Below are 27,095 nucleotides of genomic sequence, written 5' to 3'. Positions count from 1 at the left end.
AAAAGTATTGAAAGAGTGCATCAGCATCAGGGCTCGAAATGGAAAATGGCTCGTGAAATTTGTAAAATTATCGCTCCGTCTCGTGGAAAAAATATGTTGACCATCTGAGCTAGATAGGCCATAGAATAGAAAATCTGACACACTTATTTTTATAAAACACACATACGATTTGATGACTATGTAAATATCTTCAGAAAATTTGTCGAGCGCTCCGGTTCGTAAACTTTTCCATTTCGAGCGCTGATCAGCATCGTATTCTGATATATTCTAAAAGTTTCAAATGTATAGATAGTCGGAAAGTTGGTTAAAAATCGATTACAAGATTTGTACCGGACAAATAAGAATACGAGCTAATAAAAACGTTGTAAAATAGGAATGGTCAGTGTTTCCCCTAAAAATATCACAACACAAATAAAGACCCTTCCAAACTAACCCGCCCCGCGTCAAACATACTCTTATTTGAACGTATCACGAGACCCTACGTTTGGTGTGAAGCATCAGCAGTTTTTTTTACGCCTGGCAATATCCCAGGAGCAGAAACTCAAGACAGAGGTCACGAGAGAAAAGGACGAAGAAATAACATATGATAACCGAATTTAATGGTATATAAAAAAAAACAAAATCGTAAAACGATGCGGACATACAAAAACTATGTGAATAAATCTTCACGTCCGTAATAAGACGCTGCAAATTTTTTAAATGCTATAAAGTTGGCGTTTCTGGCGACCAGTTCAGACGGCTTGCCAACAGCTGGTTGACCGACTTAAGCATCTATTACCTCTCGGACCATATTTTCCACATTCCCAGAGGGTGTGGCTTGCATCCTGTTGTTCTCCGCTACATCAACATGTTATTTTGTTGACAAGTCCAAGATCAAAGAGTTTGGTAGCAAATCCATCATGGTTAGTCATATTATACAAACAAAGACCCCTCTAAACTAACTCGCCCCGCTCCACACTCGGTCTTAATCGGTCATATATATCACAACTGAGTGAACATGCGTCTTACATATTTATAACTCAATATACTACATATGGCGTGATCGACCAAAATTCATTCTACACCAAGATAACCGAGTTCCTTGGAGGGCATATGACTATCAGCTTTACAAGTAAAATCAATCATTATTTACCTTTCTTAAAAGTGACGTCAATAATCTATTCAAAGTTTGTCGTATAAAATGTCTGGAAAATTCGAATACAAAATGCATTTTAGCATTAATAACGAATAATAGATTTTGTGGACAAAGAATTTCTATCGTTAGTGACACCTTTCTTTGTTTCGGAAAATATTATACAGTCAACAGAATTCTTAATAATTATAAAGCTTCAATGTATTAGTTATTAATATGGATAAACAAACTAATACGTAGGTAGTTACAAGCGTTATTATTATAAAAAGTTAAAGATTATAAAAAATCAAAAAATTTGCGTATGTACATAATTATTATATATGTACATTTATATAAACATCAGTGGCGAGGAGTGGAGGTAGGCCGGTAAGATTCGACAGAAATAGTGGACACTGAACTTTATTAGTCATACTTATTTATTTTTATTAAACTAAGAATACAATTTTCAGATGGAATTTATTTGTGTAATGAAGGATTTAAAAAATACTCTATTAAGGCTATACCTCAGTTGAGGCATGGTCTAAAAAGATTGTGGCTAGGCGATGCGTGGATTGTGCAAATGACGCGTGCCGAACGAAATATAATTTGTCATATAAATCCAACATGCGTCCATTTAATGTTCTATTAGTAACAATAATAATATATCCATTGACATGTTTTCTTTTTCAAGTAAATGGGTAACGTTTTTTAGTCATCTTACTACGATTTAAGAATTAATACCCCCGTCGCCATCACGAAACAAATTGACGTGTTCACAGCTCGACTTTCGCTCTCCGATTGCCAGCGAGTCCAAAATTTCGTAGCAGCTATAGTTGAAAATTATTTGCTGTTTCACTGAAGTATGCTCTTAACAAAGTTATGATCATTTTTGATTAAGTGGTTTATAAATTCTCATATATTTTTTGATTGTGCCAATATATTAGAAGTAACGATTTAGATTTAAATTCCTTTGAGTATACAGTATTTTTTGCATATTATTAATGTGACGTATATCATATTGAAAAAATAAGAAATGGTGGTACTGTTCGGTTATATGAAATACAGCGGAAAACACATTTTGAAAATACCCGATATACTGGATTATTTGTTAGTTTGGGTTAACTTAGGTTAGGTTAGGTTAGGTTTGGTTAGGTTAACCTAATAAATAATCCAGTTTATTGGCTATTTTCAAAATGTGTTTTCCGCTGTATTCCGTATAACCGAACGTTTATAAATCTGAACATAGCTATAATAAATAAAAAAATCATTGAGTATAAATTATTATTCAGAGGTTCTAGCCAAAAAAATGAAATCTATAATAATGAAAGTATTTTACGACGAATAATTTTAAACTAATGATATATTAGTTAGTTATGCATTGATAATAGTGGAAGTATTTAAACACCCTTCCTGTGAGCAGTGAATTTGTACGCATAACATTGGTAGAAAATTTAGTTTTTTGATGAAGTGGGACTACACTAAAAACCCTCCGCATATTAATCTGATGCTTTAACAAACGAGGAACTTAAAACTGTGGACAGTATTGGGTCTCTGTAATATTAATTAAATCCCTGGTAATTGCTTTTTTGATGACCCACGAATAAATCAACGATCTCCACGGCTTATTTATAACATATTTAATGTAACCAGTGGGCAAGTTAATCTGGTGTAATTTATCTATTGTGTGACTCAACAAAATGGATAACAATTTTGAAAGTTTTGTGGCGTGTAGTTATTTATTTAGAATTGTGTTAGATATGTGAAAAAAGGAAACTGTCGATAGTTACGTGACATTTCCTTAAAGGAATACCTACATATTTTATTATTGGTTGGATGAATTATGTATAGTTATGAATTATATATACCAATGTTGGTGATAAGTCTCTGTTTTTGTAAGTTTTTGTAATTTATGAAATATGATAGAAATAAAAATGTGTCTGAGATACTAAACTATCCTGATATGAAACATGTCAAGTTATTTGAAATGTATATTTAATAATTTATTTATTGATTATGTTATTATAGTTAAAACTGTTGCATTAGAGTTTTCAGATAATTCACAGTTTACTATTCTAGGCGGTGATTTGCGAAAGAGTACAAAAACCAGTAAATGTTAAAATAATAAAATTAGTTTATAGAAAAAAAATATAAGAAATTTGAGCATACCCTATAAAAACGCGAACCTGGATCTATTGGATTCGTACCAATGTGGTTTTTACATTCTCAAAAGAACTCATGAGAACGGCCTCTGAAACGAGCCCGAAATGTCGAGACAAAAAAAGACAAGAGTTAAAAATAGAGAGCTATTCTTTCTTATTATTTTGATTTCATTTTTATATTAGTTGTTTGGTCAAATTGTAGGCCTCCAGTTCTTTACGATAGAAGGTTATGCATATTATTGAGCATCGTAATTTTTACTACAACGTTTTTACAACGTTTTTATTTTTGTTAGGTCGTATTCTTATTTGTCCGGTGGTTTTTTGTCCGGTACAAATCTTGCAATCGATGTTTAACTAACTTCCCGACTAGATAGACATTTGAAACTTTTAGAATATATCAGAACACGATGCCAATGCATTTTTTAATACTTTTAGCCATTGTTAAGTAGAATTATATTCATTTTCTGTTAATTCTATTTTGTATAAAAAGTTATTTCGGAAGAAATCCGTAATCCAATCCATTATTATTGGTCCTAACAACTAAATTATTTATATATACGTGCGTTACTATGGAAATCAATACGAGTGTCAAAATGACATATCAGTATTATTTCTATCAAATACATTTTTTTAGATCGTTTAAGCTAGTCAAGTCAAGTTTATATGATTCAACAGAAAATTTAAAAACGTTGCATATAAAAAGTTCTTTTTATCTTGTAATTATTTTCAATTTATGATTCTATAAGAATTTTTGACATATTTCATCATATTTCAAAAAAATGTAAACTTACACTCTGTCCCAACTTTAAAGCCGTATTTTATATTCATAATATAATAAATACTTGTAAAGACTACACCGTATTGAGTGTGTTGATTCAACTCGACTGCCAACAGTTAACACACGGTAGAATCACGTTTCAACTCGACTGTAAGTAATGATGCTTCATAAATTGATCGGAAAAAGATAGACCAGATAAAAAAATATCAATAAAATATTTAATAAAGATTCATAATATCATTTTTGTTCAATTTTAGTTGATCAATAAAAATAGAATCGTGAAAACCGGCCATTACACTTCGATCGTTCATTTATCTTCAATTTTATATTAAAAGATATAAAAAGTGATATAGTGCGGCCGGAGCGTGCCAGGTTAGCGCTTCGGCACCTTTTAAAACAATTATAATTAAAATTATGTTACACAAAATAATTTTGATTCACATCGTGAATATATTATATAAGATTGTGTCGTTATTATTTTTAACTTGGGAAAAAAATCGAGAAATTGAACACGTATATTCATACATAATAAACTGGATGTGAACATGTGTAAAAGAAACGAATAAATCGTCATAATATTCTTAAGTGATTATGGGAAAATTTTGATCATTCACACCCATCTTACGTTGATACACTGACCATATGGCTAACTTATTACTCATGTCGTAATAAAATTTTAAAAAAAATAGGATTTTATTTAGCATTACACCGCTGGCTGAGGGAAGATATTAAGAATAAACAATATTTTTTACTTGGAGACCAAGCATCCAAAGTTCATATTTCAATAGCAAGTATTAATCTTTGGTACTCTTTATAGAACGGAGTAGAGTCAACTTCAGTGATTTTCACCCCTTAGTGCGATACGCAGTAACACGATTATGAATGGTTACTAAAGCCTATCACCTCATCGGAAAACCAAAACAATGCCTTAAAAGCATATATATAACTAAATCAATACAACGTAATGTTTTCACAGTCCAGTAACTCCCAGTGTTCTGACATTTCATCTTTCGTGCTCTCATAAAAATATTGTATTATTATATTAAAGCATTCAAAGATTTTTGTACACACTGTTTACTGTCTATTAAAATAACCTTTTGACACGTTTGCGTTAGGTAAGTTACGTAAAATTTCTAATAAAAGATAGTCTGTTCCGAAAAAAAATGTTTGATGGGGTAAATTTATTTTTGGGACATATATTGTTACTCGTATTTAGAATTATTAACTCCAGAGAGTGGGATGAATAACTTTTCATGGTGATTATTGAGGGGGTGACAGCAAAAGGGATTGAAGTCATATTAAAGTATTAATTAAAGTTCTGTATGTAACGTTTTCCAATTATCAAAGCATACACGAGTGAATGTAGATTTATATTTTTCATGGTTTTATTATCCTTTAACTCTAGAAAAAAAAATTACATACTAGGTACGTTAAAATATTTATATACTAATTCATAATTTCAGAAAATTAGCCAATCTACTGTGAATGGTAACATTTATTTAATTATTTTATATGTTCTCATTATACAATATTTTTAATAATATTATATTAAATCTAGGTCTATGTATATGTGGCAAACAATGTGACAACCTGTGAGAACAAGCTGTGATAAATGAGTCTTTCCAAATTAATATCATTTAATTGTTTTTACAGTTTTCACAAGCCGTCAGCGTATCGTTTAGTGCTTACTCAGTGCGAAATGCTGACGGTAAAAAATAAGATTGTCTATCATATGCATTTCATAAGAATCTAATTACTAATTGCAATTAAGAACTTTTACCTTAGTAATATTATAAATATTATGATTATGTCAAAATAAATTTCTCACTAAAGGCATGGGATACTCAGTGTAAGCATTATTCAATCGTGAAGAGTTCAATAAATAGGCTATCATGATTGAACGAATATCTCACTCCATATTTTATCTTGGTAGAGAACTGTCACTCTATATCATCGTGCCTTATCCTAGCTATTATCTTTTATCACTGTATCATTGTATCACTGTACTTGTATCGATCCGTCAAATAACACGCAACCGTTCTCAACATCCAGTCTTCAATTCTTTATTCATCACCTCATCATTCACCCACTTCCAAATATATAATAGGTAAGTATTTATTATTATGTGTGTATTTAGTCATTTCTATTTTTATTTACTGAAATCCAGAGAATTTAGTATACACACACTAATGTGGCAACATTAATTTAATCTAAACGCGAGAAAATAATGTATATTATACTTGGTCACGTCTTTTACCAACTTATGAGTGGTGTAAATGAGAACATTGCCATTTCTTGTAATATTGAGCTGTGTATCCTTAATGACTATCATAGAAATCGGGAGCATCAGATGTTTGTTCTCTCAAGGTTGCAATAATCTGCCATTGGTAATGCCAATTGGGAGGGCAATAGCTATGTTCAACCAAATCGCTTCGGATAGTGAGACATTCCACTCGCGTGAGGATTAGCTTGAGTGAGCGTAGTTTGCTCATTATATCAGTGTCGATTATTTTTGTTACACAGTTGTGGCTTTTTTGATTGATAAAAATTGAAATATTGTCATATTTAGTGAACACTGAAGCATTGCGAAAAAATGTCCTCATCCACGACGATGACTTATATACGATATTTTAATAATAATTTTTATATTTATATAATGTATCTTAATAGCAATTAATGTATTCAGAGCTCGTAATAACATAACCTACAATAGTAGGTGTATACTGATTTAATTAACACATAATAAATTTCTTTTCATAGAAACGTTTTACTTTCTAATTGCTCACATAAAAAGTTACGCTTTTGAAAACTTGTTTTCATTTAATTTCTGAATGTTCAATAAAATTACAAAACAATATTGACTCAATTGGGGCAAAAACGTTATAAAATTATTATTCAAATAAATCGCTGGCTTGGTTCAGCCCTGCCATAGGTGTTTTTACGAAATTTTACCTGATAACTTTATAATAAGACTCCCAAATTCTTTGGAATTATTTTTCTTTCAATTGTTAAATAAAACTTTGAGCCGTTTGAACAGTAACGTAACTATAATTTTCACATTATTAGTATTACATATGTCATCTTACTTTTCTAGACAAAAATTAAATATCTTTTATTAAATGGTTATTTTGATTTAATTAATTGATTATATTCAATATTAAATGATTTTTGACACGAAATATTTAACCACGTATTTTTTCTATTATTAATTTGACGTCTTATTTGCAATGTTGTTAAAATCAGAAAATATATTTAACGGTTCGTTTTCTAGTTCTTTAAAATACCAATAAAATTATAGTCTTATAGGTACCTTTAAACCACGTTGGTTATTCATACTATTTTATTAGGCTTGAGCTTATGGCGATAATTTTTAAGCTTTCACCCAAATTCGGTCTTTTCTTAAAAAATAAGTCAAAATAAATAAAAACATATTACTATAACATTTTTTCGGAATAACTGTATTCAGAATGGGTTCTCAAAGAATTTTCGGGGTTTTCTGATTTACTTCCGGTTCCATTTCCAGTTAACGTTATGTGATGTTATTGAACTACGAGGAATTGTAAAAACCAACCCTATAACAATTGAATCTTTTAGCTTTAATATTATACCGTAGGAGTTGTTCCATTGGAATTATGTAGCACAATAATACCAAATATAAAGCTTCCATACAGGTGTCAAGGTTAAAGTTTTTTCATTAAAAAAAAGGAGGTTGGTAGGTGAAAATATTCTTCTTTGTAGTAGGTGTATGGTATTTTTGACAGTTTACGAAGCTTTCTATTTCTCATAAACATTCTTTTAGTAACGGAATTTTAAAATAATATATACTTGAGATGATTTTAAAAGTAACGAAGAATGTGATAATTATATTTGAAATTGTTATAATTTACTGTCCTATTTTACAAATACTGATAAAGTAATCGAGAGTTTGTTATCCCCATAGCATAATATTTTTTTTTATAAAAAATACACAATTTTGATAAGTTTCATAAATATACACAGTGGAAAATACTAAAAAAAATATATAAACCACGTCTAGTTTGACTACACATCTTTCACTTTGTTATTGAGTAGGTACTCATAACTACAATAAACATATTTCACCTTTTTTGATAAAGTTTAAGACTCAAATCTATCGGTTAATATGAACATGATGGTTTCGTATACCTTAATATAACAAAGTAATTAAAACCGTGTGATTGTTAATTATTTATATTTTTTCACAGGTAACGTTATACAGTATTAATATGATATTATATAATATCATCATCATCAGTCTGAATCTATCCACTGCTGGATGAAAGCCTTTTCAAGCTGCTTCAACTTCTCCCGATCTTGTGCGTTGCGCTCCCACGTACTTTCGCAGAACTTTATCATTTCATCAATCCAGCGGCCTCTATGTCTACCCAGCGGACGTTTTGTACCTCGAAGATACCACTGGACAATCGTTGGACACATTTAGTCATTATATAATAAACCACAGAACCTATTTCGGTGTTTTATAGGTTGAATGAAAGATCTGAGTCCCAAAACGAGTGCAAAAATAAAATATGTTAAAAAAACTAAACGCTAAGTGAGCTCTAGAATAGTTAGATTGGGCTATTACCGGAACAAGCCATTAATTATAATATAACCGTAATGTACTTGAAATTATGCAAAAATTGCGAAAACTATTTCAATGTTTGATGACTTGAATCAAAGACCTTGATGAATGTAAAAAAGTAAGTTCAAGATAGCACTTCTAGATTGGGGTTAATGTCCCAAAAATCCACTAGTAATTGTATATGTATATAGTTCTGTACCCTTTGTATAATTTATAGTTAATAATATTATAACTGGTATTTGAGTCAGTTTTATTTTATATCCTCACCAAACCACCTTTGAATTAATGACATATCGATTGCCAAAAGGCCCACAACTAACAATAAGTAAACAATTAAATTAAAAACTAAAACGAAAATACCTAAAGTACAAAGTGACCGGGTGATAACCTAACTTAACTCCATAATAAACATAACAAGTGTGCAAGTGAGTTCTCCGGAGTGATCCAAGACTCCAGTAGTCACATAACCAAAAGGTTAGTATCTGGAATCCATCCCTCTATTCACCCTACTTCATACAAACTCAACATGTTCAAATACAGTCCATTTAAATTATCGTCAACTAGTGTATTTTGAGATTCGATGATTTGTAAGTAAATAGTCTTAAGAAAATCTACTCATTAAGTAAGTAATTACTTACTAAATATTGTTATTGTGTAAATATTAACCCAAAGTGTTTGTAGCATTAAAGAGGTAAATATACTGAGAAGGGTGTGATATACGCAACGTGAAGCGTAGAGATATGAAGAATAATATATATATTCTATGGTTCATAATTTTTAACGTGATGTTTAGAAATGTACGGCTGGTTAAATTCGGGAAGCAAATAACATTAAGAAGCTGCGATAAATTTTCATGCGAAATAAGAAATAAATACAATTGTGGAAGATAATAATAATAATATATTCTCTTGGTTGAAGTGAATATTGGTAAAGTTTTATTAAATGATTACGTATCTTAACTAACTACCTATTCATTAAGGAAGCAATTCAGAATTTTGTGATAAATCAGCTGTTAAGGCGAATGCTAAGCCAACCAGAGGTGCAATACGAAGCTTGCAATTTGAGACAATTTAATAAAATATTTTTTTTATTAAAAATCGATTGCTTTAAGATGTAAAAAATACTAGTTAATTTCATCATGATTATAAAGAATGCAAGTCACTGAATTGGTAAAGCACATTGGCGCGAATCCAGTAGATACTGGTTCGAGAAACGAATTATTCAAATTATATATTCTGAATTTATTGAAAATTTATATTTTTAATGCAGCCACGAGCACGACCAGAGTGATGTTGCCACGGATGATCATCATTTAATACGAACTCGTACTATTCAACGTGCACTTGATATGAAGCTGAACGCAACATTTAAATAAACGATTAACATCGGTGGCCGTAGTTGTGGCCACATAGCTGAGTACGTAGCGTAGCTATTACTCAAATATTAAAATAGTTAGTGACGTAATATAAATAAAGCCTCCCCCTCAATAATGATCTATGTTGCATTTGGACATTTTGATATAGATAATCAAAAAAAACTATTTTGTCGAGAAGAAACTATTTATAATTAAAAGGCCTTTTGCATCCGTAGGGTTAACAAAAACTCTTGTGTAATCCTCCATTTTGACAAATGCACAGATCATTATTGTAGAGAGGTCAACGTAAAGGATCAAAAACAAGTGAGTAAATGTTGCTATATCAAAAAAATAAATATGTTAAAACAGAGACAATATTGTGATGTAAATCATCATGGCATATTTAGTTAAAAACTGCCAAAATGTAACATTGATTATTATTGAGGAGAAGTGTCAAATGATGAAATTGTAATAATAATAAATTATTATTTATTTAGTTTTTGTAATAATTGGACAATCATTTACCCAATTACTATGATTTTTTTTATAAAAATATGTACGTTTATCTCACATGTTAAATGGTTTGAGATCCAGTAGGGATATTTAAAGGTGAAATATGTTTATATATATATATATATTTATATATGTTTTTTTCATGAAAAATAAACTTTTTCATCTATTTTATATCTCCTTAAATTACTTACAAATTTGTCGGCCGGAAGAAATAAATTTATGTAAGATCCCCTTTGAATCAAGAATATAAATCACGACTTTAGACCAAAATTAAACTTTTTATGTCCAAAGGTTAATGTGAGTAAATACTGAAACGTCCCTTTAAAAGTGGCAAATGTGCAAAAAATTAATATGTAGGTGCCTATATTCTATACTTAATAGTAGTAGATATTTTCAGAATATAACCGATCGAATAGTTCTGGGATCGGAAAACTATTTTAGTTATAATCCGAAATTTACGTATATTAAATAATTTAAAAAAACATAAACTAAAACTTTGACAGTATAATGTCAGAAAAATAAAGTATGGGTCATCAATTATTGGAAGCCAATGGCATAGCCATTTAAAATACCGCTGAGTTGAGTGGTGCATTCTCCTGATGAAAGATGATGAAAATTTTAGGATTGGTTTATTATTACTCTTGATTGATTACTATTCATTTCGAAAATAACAAGTCTACTCTCATATATTTCTTTTGTGCAACCACTCCTGGAATATATTTCTACAGGTTCACATAGAAACGATCAACATATATATTTTATTAATTTTAAACATAATATATCACCAGAATTTATTGTTTATAGTAATTATTTACAATCACATATGATCTTTTAGTTATATTTAAAGCTATCAATCATTGACTACCCATAGCTATTGAGTATGACCCAGTTTCGTGTCCCCACTAAGCAGACAAACAAAATATAACCCGTTTAACGTTGATTTTCTTAAAATCAAATTCTCTATTCATTCATTAGTTATTATATTGACATGATTAATACCTCCATTCAGGCACTCAAGCACTGCATTAAATGGTTTTTTTTAAAAACTGATTTTCATAATTTGATATGATGGTTTTATATAAATTTTATAGTAACTACTTTTTTTAAAATTTAAAATTTAATAATAAGTTTTTACCTTATTGTATTTTTAATTCAGTCTTTTAGTTTTTTTTTTATATATTATTTTCTCTTAAAAGTACATGCGCTGTATTATAGCGCCGAGTGCTTATGCATCGGCTTATAATGTTGAGGGTCCCAGGTTACAATATGCACTTATTGTTTTTCAATTTTTTGTTTGCAGTCAGGTCATGGACCTAATCGTATCCAGAAATTCGTACGTAAACAGTTCACCGCAGGACACTTATTCGTGCGCCGCAGTACGTGAAACATGAGTTGGTATAACACTTAATCAAATGACGAGTTCTTCGTTGAAATTTTCACCGTGGAGTATATTTGTACGTATGGTACAACATGTGGAGATGTCTGTACTAGGTTAGGTTAGGTTAGGTTAGGGTTTATCTAATTAGAACAGTACTATTTGCAAACTATTGCTGCATTTTGTAAGATACGTACAAATGTATTCCATGGTGAAATGTTCAACGAAGAACACGTCATTTGATAAAATGTTATACGAACTGCATACGTACAACATACATGTAACCGGACCTAATAGGTTGAGCAAGTAGTTGACACCCATTGCTCGTAAAAAAAATAAAACTCTGTTAATGTAAACTTTTACTCTGTGGAGGTACGCCTATATGACCCTATTATGATCGGACATGGTTAAAAGAATAAAAGAAATACACCCACAAAACTGTAGTCATCACACTGTCAGGTGTTGAAATTAACTTGTTCCGTTTAGAATGTGGTTAAACGATGAGTATGTATTGCTTTGTTTGTTATTTTACAATTTGACATAGTTATGCAGAAAGTAGCCAGTTCACAAAAAATAAAAAAATGAGATATGATATAGATCAGATGCGAGAAGGTTTTCTCTACGTTTTGCCGAAAATAGCCAAGCCGCAAAAAAAATATTCTTGAAATAAAATCGGTGGCGTTTGGGCACAACCTGTTAACTGCAAAATGTTGAATTTACAGGAGAGCCATTTTAAGCTCTGAATTGCCCACATAAATTTCAGTTCATTTTTTTGTTTAAAATTGAAAAAACATTTTAAAATAAATAACTGAAGAAGAATATGACGACAATACTTAGATTGTCAATTATTTCACTAATTAGGAAAATAAGGTCACTTATCAGTGATGTAACTATGACAAGGTCTTTGGTCATGTTTTGACCAAACTAACCACTGTGTTTGTTCACATATCATCATATTATTACAATAGCGTTTTGAGCATTTTAAGTGAAATATAGATCTCGGGTTATTACCAAATGGAAGATATTACTATAGTGACCCAATTTTTACTCTTAACATAAAATGATCAAAGAAGCAGGTTATGCCCAAACGCCACCAAAATACTATTTACAATTTTACATTTTACATAAATTTTTAATATCATGTTGTCGCTAAAGTGTCATTATTCGACATTATTATAGACTGGCTACATTCTGCATAACTACGTTCAATTAGTAGTAGATGTACAAGTCTCGACAGAACCTCTTCTGACTCTCAAATGGTAATTCAATGAACTTGTGAAATCAAGTATTTGACTTAGTTGACATTTTATGGAATTAGCTTCTGGGTTTGGCTTGCTATTCTCATTTAAATTTGGGTATTCACACTTTCAATCATTGCATATAATGGAGACAGACTCATATTCAAAGTATTTTTGACATATATTACAAGTTATTACTTATTTAATTATAGTGCATCAATAAATATTTTTTAGACTGTGTCCGATCCTATGATGTATTAACTGAGTGGAGGTGGAATTAACAGTTTTTTTTTTTATAAAAAACGGATTTTAGCTACTTTCTTAATCTAATAGATGTGTGAGCGTCAACAATCCCAGGCCGTGTCAGTAAAATACTCCAAGATTACAAAAATGCGATAATCAGCGAATCGCCCAATTTTAGCATATCATTTCATTTACGGGCAGCACATTCTGCAAGTGTAACACACGTAAGTGAGGATCGACAAGCCCAAGCCTTGTCAGCAAAACGTTGCGAGGTAGCAGAAAAGTAACAGCAAAGCAATTAACCAATAGTGGCCTACATCAATAAGAGCTTGTCACAATTTATCGAATATTAATTTAAATAAATAATGAGTCAAAGTGGATGGAATATGGTACTATCTATCGTAAAGCCTCGGAAATTGCACTCTACCAATACGCCTCGGACGTAGTACACACTATTAGAACGCCTCGAACTGAACAGACCTTACCGCAAATTACCTTGCGCGGTTAACTTCACACCTGTCATTGTATTCGTTTATCAGTAAATAAACGTTCTCATCAATTTACTCGAGCAACCTCCAACCAGTATTTCATCACCAACTTTCATCACTGCTAAGGTGAATAGTTTGGAAAAATCAACATCTAATTTTTTTGTTGCCAGACTCAGAGGATTTGAACCCGGGACCCACAACATTATAGGCCGACACGTTATCACCTCGGCTATCATGGGAGAATAAATATACCTATATACATGTATATGTTACGCCGATTGTGCGAAATTGAATATTACATGAAATGGGCAAAATTTTACCTAAATCATGAAAAATGCAAGCATGAATTAGACAAAATATCTGGAGAGTGCGTGAATTCGGCAGTAATTTTTCTGTCTAGTTCATGTCTTGGACAAATTAGATAGTAGCGCTACGGTGGTATTTTTTGCAACTAAACTAAATGTATCAAAATGCTCGTGCATTGGTCAAAATGTACATATATTATCTATGGTCAAAATAGATGATCGCGCTCCGGTGGTATTTTTTGCAACTAATCAAACTAAACAAATGTCATTGATTATAATATAAAAATATACCAATCAATATGTAACTGCAATGACTTTCATATCTATTTACTATGCGCAAAGAAATCTAGAACTATAATATGATAACGGAAGAATTTTATTGAAAAGTATTTTCGTGATTTGATTCGTGCTTGGTCGATTGAATGTTTGTGATAGTTTGTTGACACTTGATAGCTAACCTCAAAATGGACATTCAGTTGAATACTTTAATTCAGAATTACAAAACCAAACCTAACCTAACCTAACCTAACCTAACCTAACCTAACCTAACCTAATAATAATAATATTATATTATATCCAATTATAACTAATAAAACCATCCGTATTAAATTTACTTTTTATTCTGTCATGTTGACAGTTCAAGAATTCCATACCCTGGCGAATTCAAGTACCCAGCAGAAAATTTACCTAATTCATAAATAAGGCAACAGGCTTGACTGTTACATGAATTAGCCAAAATTTTGGCCATTTCATGTAATAGTCAATTTCGCACATTTGGTGTAACATATATAAGCAAGTAAATATTTATTTAAAGTACTGTATCAAAAGTGGGGTATCTATTTTTGATGGAATCGAACCCGAAACCAACATATTTAATTAGTGAATCAAACAGCTCTGGTTTAAATGCTGTTAATAATAATACACGAACTATTATAATATCGGTAGTCTGTTGTATAATAAAATAAAAACTTCACGTTCCCTATACAATATACTACATTATTCTATATGTTTTTTTTATAGAATTTGTAGAGAATATCGATGGAAAAGTAACGTAACAAAGCCTCGCAAAATAATGGCAAAATAGAATTATTATCTTTGTATGTTACTTCAATGCACCTCGTATGAAAAGAGTTGACGATATTTTTATAAAGTCATAATTCATTTTATTTATCAATATAATATGGTAGTATATAGAAAATTTATGTAAAAGTTAAACCAACTTTAAGCTGCGTTCATACATAAACCAAATATGGTTTTAGGATAATTGAGTCGCTTAGAGTCATAACTAACATTTCATAAATATAAAAAAAAATAGTTGGCTATCAAAAGTTACTTTAAACCATCTGAAAATCGTTAAAACATTGACTGTTGGTGTCATAACTCTGTAATAATCTAATAATGCGAGTTCTGTCATCAAGGCCTGTCTAACCAGTCAAGGAGCTCTATTTCTCATAGTGTGCTGTGTGTCTGCAACCATATTATGAGTATCATATATATTAAAAACATACATACATCAACTCACACACTCGTTAATATTGAAGGGAGTTCAATACTTTCTTCTAATTACAAAAAACCGTGCTCTGGTAGTTTTTTGCGATTATCTCAAAACTCGATTTTTAGAATAATATGTGAGTTACGACTCTAGGCAACTCAATTACCCTTTAGGTCAAAAACCCCCCGTAAAATATTCCCCTGTATAAAATATAATTAATTAAAATTAAAATATAATTTCATTGCCACAATATTGAAAACTTAAAAAGTATTTGACATTTGATAGAAGTTAAAAAATTATAATGCCATCTTTTTACCAACATTTTAGAATACCAACATTTTAGAGATATTTATATATATACTAAAACAGGAAATGTGCTTAGTTTTATAATATTATTTAAAAATTTATTCAGTTAGAAAAAAATATTAATTTTATAAAGCAAGATCGAAAAATTCACCAGTCACAGAAACGTGTACCATTGTGTTTTTAATTCAAAATTTTATTATTTTATTTCACAGTTTAGTTAATTTTAATCATATTTACTTTAATTGACCGACATTTGAATGGTGAAAGGAGTTAACTGTTTACATGTTTATATGGAGGGTTAATGTTCAGGGGGTTTTTGTCTATGAGGTAATATTTGTCAGTTAAATGTAATATAATGCGCAAAAGAATAGTACACGGTGGTGTAATACTAAATCCAGTGGGTTTATTCTATACTTATCGACCGCTAAAGTGATAAAGTAATAAATATTATCAAACTTAGGGTAGGTTTGTATCAAAATATTAGCACTTATTGTAACAATTACACGAAGTGGGTTTTTATTGTTGCAATAAGTGCTATATTTTAACAGCACCTATCTTGCTGCTGTTAAAATATCGCACTTATTGCAACAATAAAAACCAACTTCTTGTAATTGTTATAAAAAGTGCTAATATTTTGATACAAACCTACCCTAAGTTTGATACTATTTATCACTTTAGTGTTCGATAAGTATAGAATAGACCCACAGGACTACATATATTTTAATATAGTTACCTGCTTCTCTAAATCAACATTATCTTTTTCAATGAGTCATTCGAAAATTTTTACAACGCATTCAGTAAAAAGTTAGCGATATCCTTAGTGAATGAATGAAAGTTGGGTGTATATGATTAAGAATACTATGACATACATTATGCTATGGAAACTATAAAAATGTTGCATGAAATCTTGTTGAATAGACGTGGATAGAAGTATGTGAAAGTGAAGGTTAAATTTACATAAACAACCACAAAAATATGATAAAAGAGTATCCCATACGTACATAACAAAACGCGAAAGGTTGCTATAATCTATGCAGCCACCATTTTTCAGGGTCTTGGAGGAACGGACTACTAGGCGCCACGCAATTGAATTATATTCGAAAATAAATATACGTTCGTGAATTATAGGCACTTTAAAAATATATATTTAATAATATTATTTAATACTGTCTTGATGGTAAGTTAAATATGCACACCTAAATAATGATTTAATTGCGCATGTGTTTAAGTTCCAACGAGAAGACAGTTCTTTTATTTTTTATATAAAGCCTTAGGCATGATAATTCTCAATCCAAAAAAAAAAAAACATTTAAGTGAATTAAAAATATTAAAATTAAAACTTACACTGATTAAAATTCTTAGTCTACTTTCTATATAAGATCGTAACGAACGTCTATTTATTTTATTCGACAGCGCTGCGCCCAATTGTCCTGGCGGCCAGTTGTCCCATTCCCATTATTCAATGTGATAACATAAATAATATGACAATTTCTATAGGTATCGATTCCAATACAAAAAAAAGTTTTGTGATATGAATTTTTCGAATTATAGTATAAACTGACGTGTACAATAAAACTACGTGGTCATAGCATAGATAAAGAAGATGCAATAATTAAATGTATCTGGATTTTTGATTACCGTGATGTAGATTTTTTGAGGTACCATGTGGTTGTCACATGCTTCACTTACGTAACGTCAATACCATAATATTATTATACGGAATAAGTATTATCACACAATCTTATGCACACAAAACGTGTTTTGTTTATTTATATTGATTTCATGACGTGAGAATCAGGTAATCTGATCTTATAGGATCGATTTACTACATAATATAAGACGAAGATTATTCCCAAAATCAACAGACTAGGTATATGAATCCAATAAAGGGCGCTGAAGTTTTATTTTCTAAGATAAGTAATAGATTGATGACGAGGCATTACGACGAATTCATATCGACTGTAGAAAGGTAAAAGGACGTAACTCTCAGTTTTTTCAAAATATATTTTATTGCATAATAATGTTGTACTTAACTAAATACACGTCATAACCAAAGGATGTAAGCTACAGCTGTTGATTTATTATCTAAATTTAACTATTAATTTAAAAGAAGAAGGAATTGACGTGGAAAAAACGAATAATAATTATGTATGTATTCTAAGAGCAATATAAAAAGGAAGATGACAAAAAAAAATTGAGTAAAGCGTCAATTACATTGAGCTTCTTTACGGGCTGTTTATTGGCAAATTTACAATCTGCCTGTAAAGTCGCCCAGTGTAATCATCGAACACGCTAATAAGCAGGTTGTAAATATTCTAGCGAGAAAAGTTGAAAGCTGGTCAACTTTACACGCTACACGCCGACGTGTGGGCCTACTGCGTCTGCGCAGTAGAGCGCAGTAGCAACCTCCCGGTAAAAAAACGAATTACGTTCTGTCAAAATAGTCGCTGGCTTGTGGTTTCTCAGCGAATGGAAAGTTTTGTGTGTAATCATCAAATCGCAGTAGCTTAATCACCCGCTTTTAAATTCGCCAACAAACAGCTCATAAAGAAGCTCAATATAATTGACGCTTAACCATTACTTTTGTTGTTTTTTTTTTGAATAATTCAATAATGAATGTTAGATTAAGCAAATACAAAGTAAATTAATAATTAATAATTATAATGCACTTCAAGGTTATATCTTTTTTGTATTTCAACTTTGACCGAAAACCATAACAAAAACGTGTGCCTCCTGTAAAATTTTAGTTTTGTGGATTACGCCTTTTTTACTTTCCACAGTAGATATATAATATATACTAAACAGAACGTCATGAATCAGACTGTATTTATATTGTTTGATATTATAAAATTAACAACACGTGCAGTATTTACAATAGTATTTAATACTCGTTAATTTATACAAAACATTTGTACGAGTAAATAATGGATGAACCTATCAAAATGAATGGAAAATTCCGAATGAAGTGTAATTCGTATTAGTGTTAAAAATACGTGAATCGAAATAAATCGATTTGATATTAACATAAATAATAATCGGTAGGTGATTACTTAGGTACGGTATTATAATACTGTATCTTTGAGTTAGACTACAAAAAGAATACTTTCGGGAAAGCTGAATTTAGCATGTTTCGTGCCCTAAATGTTAATGTAGGAACTTACGGTTTTATTGTTTTAAAAGTTATGTATTACTGTTATGAATAGACCGAAGTATGAATTGATTGAGCTTAAGGGTGGACGTGCTCAGCGTGGGTCAAAATGGAGCTTTTTTTCTATTTTCAAAGCATGATCCTGGACATACCTTAAACGTTGTAGATAAACTATTTATATAATTTTGAAGCCTTATTATCCGTTATATTTATTTTAAAAATTTGATGACTGCATAAAGTATTTTTATTACATAAAATAGTATTCTTTTAAACCTCTCGCTCTAATGTTTTAAAATATAGTCATATTTCGGTACATAACTGTGCAGTGGTGTTAAAATTTTTTACATTTATTAATTTTTAAAGGCATTTATAAAACCATTAGTATAATTTATGACGAGATAATTTTAGTAAAATATTCACGATAAAAAATTATATTGATAATCTCTGTGATCCCAAATTTGACAAGAATTAGGCATTTTATTATTCAAAAAATGGGCAAGATTAACACATTTGAAGATAATTCTAAAGCCTAACCGATTTTTTAACGGTACATGTTCAAACACGCGCGTTAACATCATTTTACTCCCTACTTCAATTATAGTTTGTCAATTTATGGCTACGGCCGTATGTTGTAGCTTAACCACTGGGGAATGCCAAAAGAAATGGCGTATTTAAAAAAAAAACACTACCTTATTCTTAGGTCAATAATTATTATAAAGCAATCATTATTCGTAAGATGTTTATCACACTTGAATGGTAAAAGACATAGGTTATAATATGTATCTTTAGAATTATCTTCACATGTGTTAATTTTGCCCATTTTTTGAATAATAAAATGCCCAATTCTTGCCAAATTCGGGATCACAGAGATTATCAATATAATTTTTTATCGTAAATATTTCACTATAATAATGTCAATATAAATTATACTGATGGTTTTATAAATGCGTTTAAAAATTAATAAATGTAAAATATCTTAACACCACTGCACATTTATGTACTGAAATATGACTATTTTCTAAAACATTAGAGCGAGAGGTTTAAAAGAATACTATTTTATGTAATAAAAATACTGTATGCAGTCATCAAATGTTTAAAATAAATATAAAGGATAATAAGGCTTCAAAATTATATAAATAAATTATCTACAACGTTTAAGGTATGTCCAGGATCATGATTTGAAAATAGAACAAAAGCTAAATTTTGACATACGCTGAGCATGTACCCCCTTAACAAATGTGATAATTTAGGTACAGAGTCTGTATTTAATTACTTTTTGTGAAAATTAGATTCTAGACTGTTTGGCTATAATATATGCAGGTATTTGGTAATTCTGCAATACTTATACACTCAAGTAATTTAATGTTTAATAATACACTATCTTGAAATAAACACTCTATCAAATAAATACCACGTATTTTCCATATTTTTACATAATAGCAATAAAATATATAACAAAAATTATTTCATAGTATTTAACCGAATAAATAATATTATTTCATAAAAGAATACTTATAAAATTTTCAATTGTACATTAACAGAGCAGATTAATAATATATAAATGGAAAAGCCATCTTAATTGATCAGGTTTTGGAAGCAGGATACTTTATAAAGGTCAGACCATAAAACCCAAGTAAAATAAAATGCGCCGACTGTCCTCAAATATTGAATGTGCGATACATTTACGAGACAAACTTTAATGCATTATTATTATGATACAGACGTAGCTATTGAAAATAACATATTATTAAACATGACGTGTTAAGTTTATACAACATTTTTCCATACTCGAGATCCGTAGCCTATTATATCACACCCGACCATTTTCATACCATAATTGTGCATTGAAAACTCTATTAGTAGTACATTTTATTCACCAAATGACGTTCCATGATGGAACGTATATTAACGTCGTGAAAATAGATGAAAACTACATTTTTCACAATACATATACCTAATAGTGAACAATTGTTTTTTTTTTGCCTGCGTCATTAATGAAGATCAGTTCTTTAAAACTCAATGAACGTGCAAATTACAATACAAAATAATGTATGGAAGTAATAAATTTACATCACATATTTGAATAAAAAAGAGGTGTTATTTTCAGCTATTCTTAATACTTATACTTAAATATATGTATTACTATAAAATATATCTGATTGATTATAAAAGAAAACATAATATTCAAGAGTCCATGTATTAATAAAACCATAGAATATTTTTTGGCGTATATATTGTTGGTATAAATTATATACCTAGGTATAATTCTTTAAAAAGTTTTTTCTTTTATGTAATCCTGAAAACTTTTAAAACTTTTCAACGGTGGTTGTAGCGTTAAATGGTCAGCATTTCAAATGTAAAAATAATATGCTTATTAAATATTTTTTACAATATTATTATTCACCATCATTATTATTAGTTCCCCTGGGCTATCATAAATTTACTATTTGATGAAAGAATATCATAGGTCTCCCTGGGTTACCGCTAATCTACACCTGGATAAAAGATTTTCCTAGTTCATTCAAAGTTTTTCGATCCACAGTTTTATCTAGCACATTTTACCGTATAACTTAGTCAGTTTTTTTTTACTTATTTTATATTACTATTATCATTATTGTTATTACGATAACTGTTGAGGATTTTGAGAGACGTATCGTATTTAATCATTCAAAATATTATAATAATGATTATTAATAAAACTATTCTATTTTAATTTGTTTGTGTATGCATTGTGAGTTTAAAAGATCCGTGTCTACATGCAGTTTTCAATCTCACCATTAGCGTTGAATGCTATTTGAATATCATTAACTATATTATATGATATTTTTTAGCGGTTATATTCATCCAGTAAAATTTCAAGCCTATTATCATTTTGTATTGAGTAAAGTCATATATCACATTGTTATTTTTTTGTGATAGTTTTATATTATGTACAACATGCACTATTAAATGCTATGTTATATTACTGTAAATTATTATTGAATCTTTTATAAAAGATTGGTCCATATTAAATACATAGCATACATTGGTTTTTACACTTTATGCTTTATAAATTATGGTCTCTAATATAATTATTGCTTCCCCTCTACGGATTGTTTAATATAATATTTTATGGAAAATAACTAGGTTATACATTATTTAAAAGAACCTATAGTATTTCATTATTTATAGATGTAAACCATCATGAAGCAGAGATACTCTATTCGTTTCAGCAAGTGATATGCTTAAAAAAGTTGACTAGTGGCAGATCTCGTTTAAAATGACTGTTCACAATACATTTCATTTTATTTTGGATTTTCAGATTTTCACAATTATGGATAATGAATTTTTATACATTACATAGAATATATTACAAATTTATTATTGTACTTACGTTTTGCTTCCGATGATGAAAAAGCCGATACAGCCATTATAACTGCAACGCAAATTGCCGCACATCTTACTGATCCATTGAAGCTTGTCATTGTCGTTTAGGCGATTTTTTCTTTCCTGCAACGGAAAACATACACAATACTATTTAAATAAAATATTTAACAATTTGATTATATTTGTTACTAGCGCAAAATCTGCCATTTTTCTTTTTCAATCATTCCATGACGTTAATAGTGTATTTTTTCAGCTTCGCCCAATATTGACAGTAAATAATATTATTATAAATTGTGTTCAAAAGTCAATAAAATATATCATAAGAATATTTACTGAGTAGATCGAAAAGATGATGACTTTGGTACAAAACGTCTCCATTGTTATTTTGATTTTATCTGATTTCATTTTCAATATATAACATAATATGTGTATACAATATATAAACATAATAACAAAATCATTCTTTCGTTATAAGCTGAATATTGAATATTAAAATAAACCAAAGTCGTGTTGAAATTACTTTCAAAAAAAGAACAGAGGTTTATTGATGAAGCTGTTGCTACTCGTAATAAAATTCACAATTTTTATTTAAAAACAAAACATTCCTAGAAGTATAAATGATTTAGATTTAAATAATATATATTGTTGAAAATATATTAAGTTGCATAAATAATTGAAAACTGAATTGTCAAATCAATTAACAGTCAATTTTATTAGTATACCTTATTAATAATCAATAATTTTTACTGTTATTTATAATATAAAGCCATAGTATATTTTTACACTTTTATTTTTAAATATCAATTAATACCTACCGATTTAGTTAGTAAGGACATATTATTATTCAATTGATTTTAAATTTAAATTAATGTATGTCATATTACATATAATATTATTTCTAAAAATCTTTTACACTATTAAATTAATAAATTGTAATATAAAATATGTTTAAAGAAAAATTTGTGTTATTTTATTGTATTATAATTACGAAAGGGTATTTTGGCACTTTTAATTTACCCAAATAAAGAAGAATTAAAAATTTAAATTTCTCTTTGTCAACCGAAAAATAACCTGCTATTCATATTATAAAATCGAAAATAATAATATTAATAGTCTGTATTAACCAAATGAGAGAACTCACAAAATTTATTAATTCTGTATTCCTATTTTGAAATTACCAATTCGCACAAATACCACAATACGTAATATTGAGTTTATTTATTGCTTATTATAATAACCTAAGTTATATTCAAAATTAAAAATATACTATTAGTGACCAACGTAAATATTACAGAATATAGTATTTTATAAATGTACGTACCAAATTAGTGAAATGGCTTCTTTAATAAATTAGGACAGTGGCGATTAGTATAAAAAAATAGACATGCATTCACCAATTTTCAAAGTAACACAAATACTTTATGTGTGTATTTTAGTGATGATAATAATATTTACGTATTGTGTAGATATGAAATTATATCTTTGGCTTATAACACTTTTGCGGCTTCAAAACACACCAAAAATGCATCGCTTACCTTTGAATGTGTATTTTGTTGAATTTTCCTCTTCGTACACTGCAAAACTATTACTACGACGTGATGGCGGGAACTTTCGGTGAAATGGAAAACTTTTCAAAATATTACAGCCACTTTCTTGTATGCAAAAAACTAACAATGCAGTTTGAAATGAAAGAAAAGTGAACGAAATCTTCTCTTGGATGGTTTCACGCGCCTCTGTGAACAAAACAAAATTTATGCAATGATTTTTATTGAAATTTTTTTGAGGAAACGAGTATAAAAGATTTTTTTTGGGTTGAATAAAACTAATTAAAACTTGTCAAAAATAAATTTAAACGATTACAAAATTTATTATGAAGGATTCTTACTTTTTTATTTATTTCTCTATAAATATAACGATAAAATATATATTACTCTAAAACAATACTAAAATTGAAAAAAAAAAACAAAAAGACACACTGTTAATTAATAGAACAAATTAAAGTATTAAAAAATAGTAAACATGTATACTTTAAATATTTAAAAAATTGCGACAAACAAAATAATTTAGGATATGGAAAAATTGTGTTTTAAAAATTTTGTGTGTATTTTAAAAAAATCTTGAGTAAAAATTAATTTCATAAAAAAACGTTGGAATATTTTATAATTTGTTTAAAGTTTAACGAAATTGTAAGTAAGTCAAATATGTATATTAAAACTACAGTAAAGTATCTAAAGTGAAAAAGCACAGTTTGATGTTAATAAATAAAATATTATATGTTTATAAACTAACTTAAAGTTTGTGTTGTAACTTTTCCCAGTGAACGCTACCGATGCAATGCTCGAAGCTGGCTTTAAACTCGGCCTTTTCTATGGGAATCCTTCCCAGTCCCTTCCACCTACGTTTACGTGATGCGGGAGCGAGAGGGCGCGTCCGAGGGAAACACTGTAGCCGTCCTTGTCGTACGCTTTTCCGAGCGTTGGAAAATTGTGACGCGTTTGAGCTTTTGCGAGAATTAAGTTTTTGATTTTTTTTTGTTTGACAATTGATTATAAAGTTGAATAAACCATACCTAACACTACTTTATTTTAATGAATTAATTAGGTTATACAATGGAAATAATATTTCATGTCAGAAAGTACTCTAAACTATTGTCTATTAAAAAAAAAGATTAAATGAGATAATGTCTAAAAGAGTGCAAACACATAGATTACCAAGTTGAGTTAATCGACTTAAATGTGCGATTGTAAATTATATAATTATATAATATATATATATATATATATTATACAACATTCTGTAAATAAAGCATAGTTTTCAAATAACACAATTTTACATTTATATTTGTAATTTTAGCAAATAATACTATGAAGGCCTTTGTGGTCAAATGCGTAGGGCACTAACCTCTCATCAGGGGAGTCCGGGTTCAATCCTGGTGAGATCATAATAATATGTGTGTGGCTTTCTAAACGCTTGAGTATCTATCTGATCGTTTCGTTTCTACTATTGCACTACTGTTTCAGTAGTTACTGGAATTAAACCTCAACGTTTATTGTAGTGTTAAAAATAATATATATGTACATTACACACAGACATATATATAAAAATATATTACACACACATATATATTTTTTTAGGCTGCAGCACGAAACTCTGAATTTTGATCGTAATGCTAGTTATTACTTACACTTCGAATGTAATATAGTAAACTGTTTGTAAATCATGATGATTGTTTTATAGGTATTGAAAATAAATGTTAATATGAAATGTACAATTGAAAGTTTTCCATTTATTGCGAACAGGTTATTACATTGTATTAGAAGTTACGCATTAATTAGTACTACGAGGGTGGGTCAATAATTCCTTAGAAAAAAGCATTAAAACAGTTTTTATTTTTGTATTTTTTTTTTATTTCTCAACATAATCTCCTTGGAGCTATATACACTTGGTTAGACGTTTCTCAATTTTTTTTAAACCGTCAGAAAAATAAGTTTTCGGAAGGTCCTCAAAATAAGCATTTGTCCGATCGATGACTTCTTCATTTGAAAAAAAAACGTTGTCCACTTAGCCATTTTTTTAAGTTTGGGAAAAGGAAAAAGTCACTGGGGGCTAAATCTGGCGAATACGGTGGGTGGTCGACCAATTCGAACTTCAATTCTTCAATTTTAGCCATTGATCGTAAACATGTGTGAACACGGGCATTGTCCTGATGAAAGAGGATTTTTTTCCTGTTTAAATGAGGCCGTTTTTCTTCAATTTTGTTTTATAGCTGGTCCAATAAAGATGCATAATAATCCCCTGTTATTGTTTTTCCTTTTTCCAAATAGTCAACGAAAATAATTTCACGTGCATCCCAAAATACAGTAGCCATAACCTTACCAGCTGATTTTACGGTTTTCGCCTTCTTTGGACATGGTTTGCCTTCGCAATCCACTTCTTTGACTGTTCTTTCGTCTCGGGAGTATAGTGGTGTATCCATGTTTCATCTACAGTCAGAAAGCGACGAAAAAATTCATCCGGATTGCGTTGCATGAGCGACAACAGGGCTTTAGAGGCCACCACCCTATTGCGTTTATTGTCGACTGTGAGCAAACGCGGCAGCCATCTTGCAGAAATATTTTTCATGCCCAATTTGTCATGTAAAATAGAAATGACGCTACCTTTTGAGATCCCTGTAACCTCAATTATCTCACTCAACTTTAATCTTCGGTCACTTAACACCATATCGTGGATTTTATTGATCATTTCTGGTGTAGTCACCTCTACAGGACGTCCTGAGCGTGGTTCATCCTTTGTTGATGTACGACCACGTTTAAATTCATTTAACCAGTTATAAATAGTTGCAAGTGAAGGAGCAGATATGCCGTGAACTAAATCCAACTCATTTTTTATTTCCTTTGCTGTTAACCCTTTTATATTAAAATGTTTAATAACAGCTCTAAACTCAATTTTCTCCATTTTCCATTTTTCCATTTTCCACAAGCAATTTTTTTTTAAATGTACGAGAAACACACAACAACCCGACCAATCTGATTGAAACTTCGCAGAATACTGAATCGGTAGTGCCGCTGCATGAAAACAAACCGCTTACAGTACTAGTCGCGCCACCTGTCGGCTTTTCT

At 29.8% G+C, this 27,095-nt stretch overlaps 1 protein-coding gene across 1 annotated transcript in view; it reads right to left on the bottom strand.

Moving 5' to 3' along the window:
* Positions 1-24,816, bottom strand: part of LOC147073273 (neuropeptide CCHamide-2-like) — an 88,727-nt gene extending 63,911 nt beyond the window's left edge. The window contains exons 1-3 of the mRNA XM_085945521.1: positions 24,766-24,816; positions 24,012-24,209; positions 22,484-22,599 (exon numbers count right to left, since the gene is read on the bottom strand). Coding sequence (XP_085801647.1) covers positions 22,484-22,574 — 91 coding nt within the window. The 5' untranslated portion in view covers positions 22,575-22,599; positions 24,012-24,209; positions 24,766-24,816. The remainder of the gene's footprint in view (positions 1-22,483; positions 22,600-24,011; positions 24,210-24,765) is intronic.
* Positions 24,817-27,095: the final 2,279 nt, after the last annotated feature.

This window comes from Rhyacophila brunnea, unplaced genomic scaffold, assembly GCF_057557595.1.
Source record: "Rhyacophila brunnea isolate RB1 unplaced genomic scaffold, BYU_Rbru_1.0 scaffold_18, whole genome shotgun sequence".
Classification (NCBI taxonomy): Eukaryota; Metazoa; Arthropoda; class Insecta; order Trichoptera; family Rhyacophilidae; genus Rhyacophila; species Rhyacophila brunnea.
This window is presented reverse-complemented; position numbering and strand designations above follow the sequence as displayed.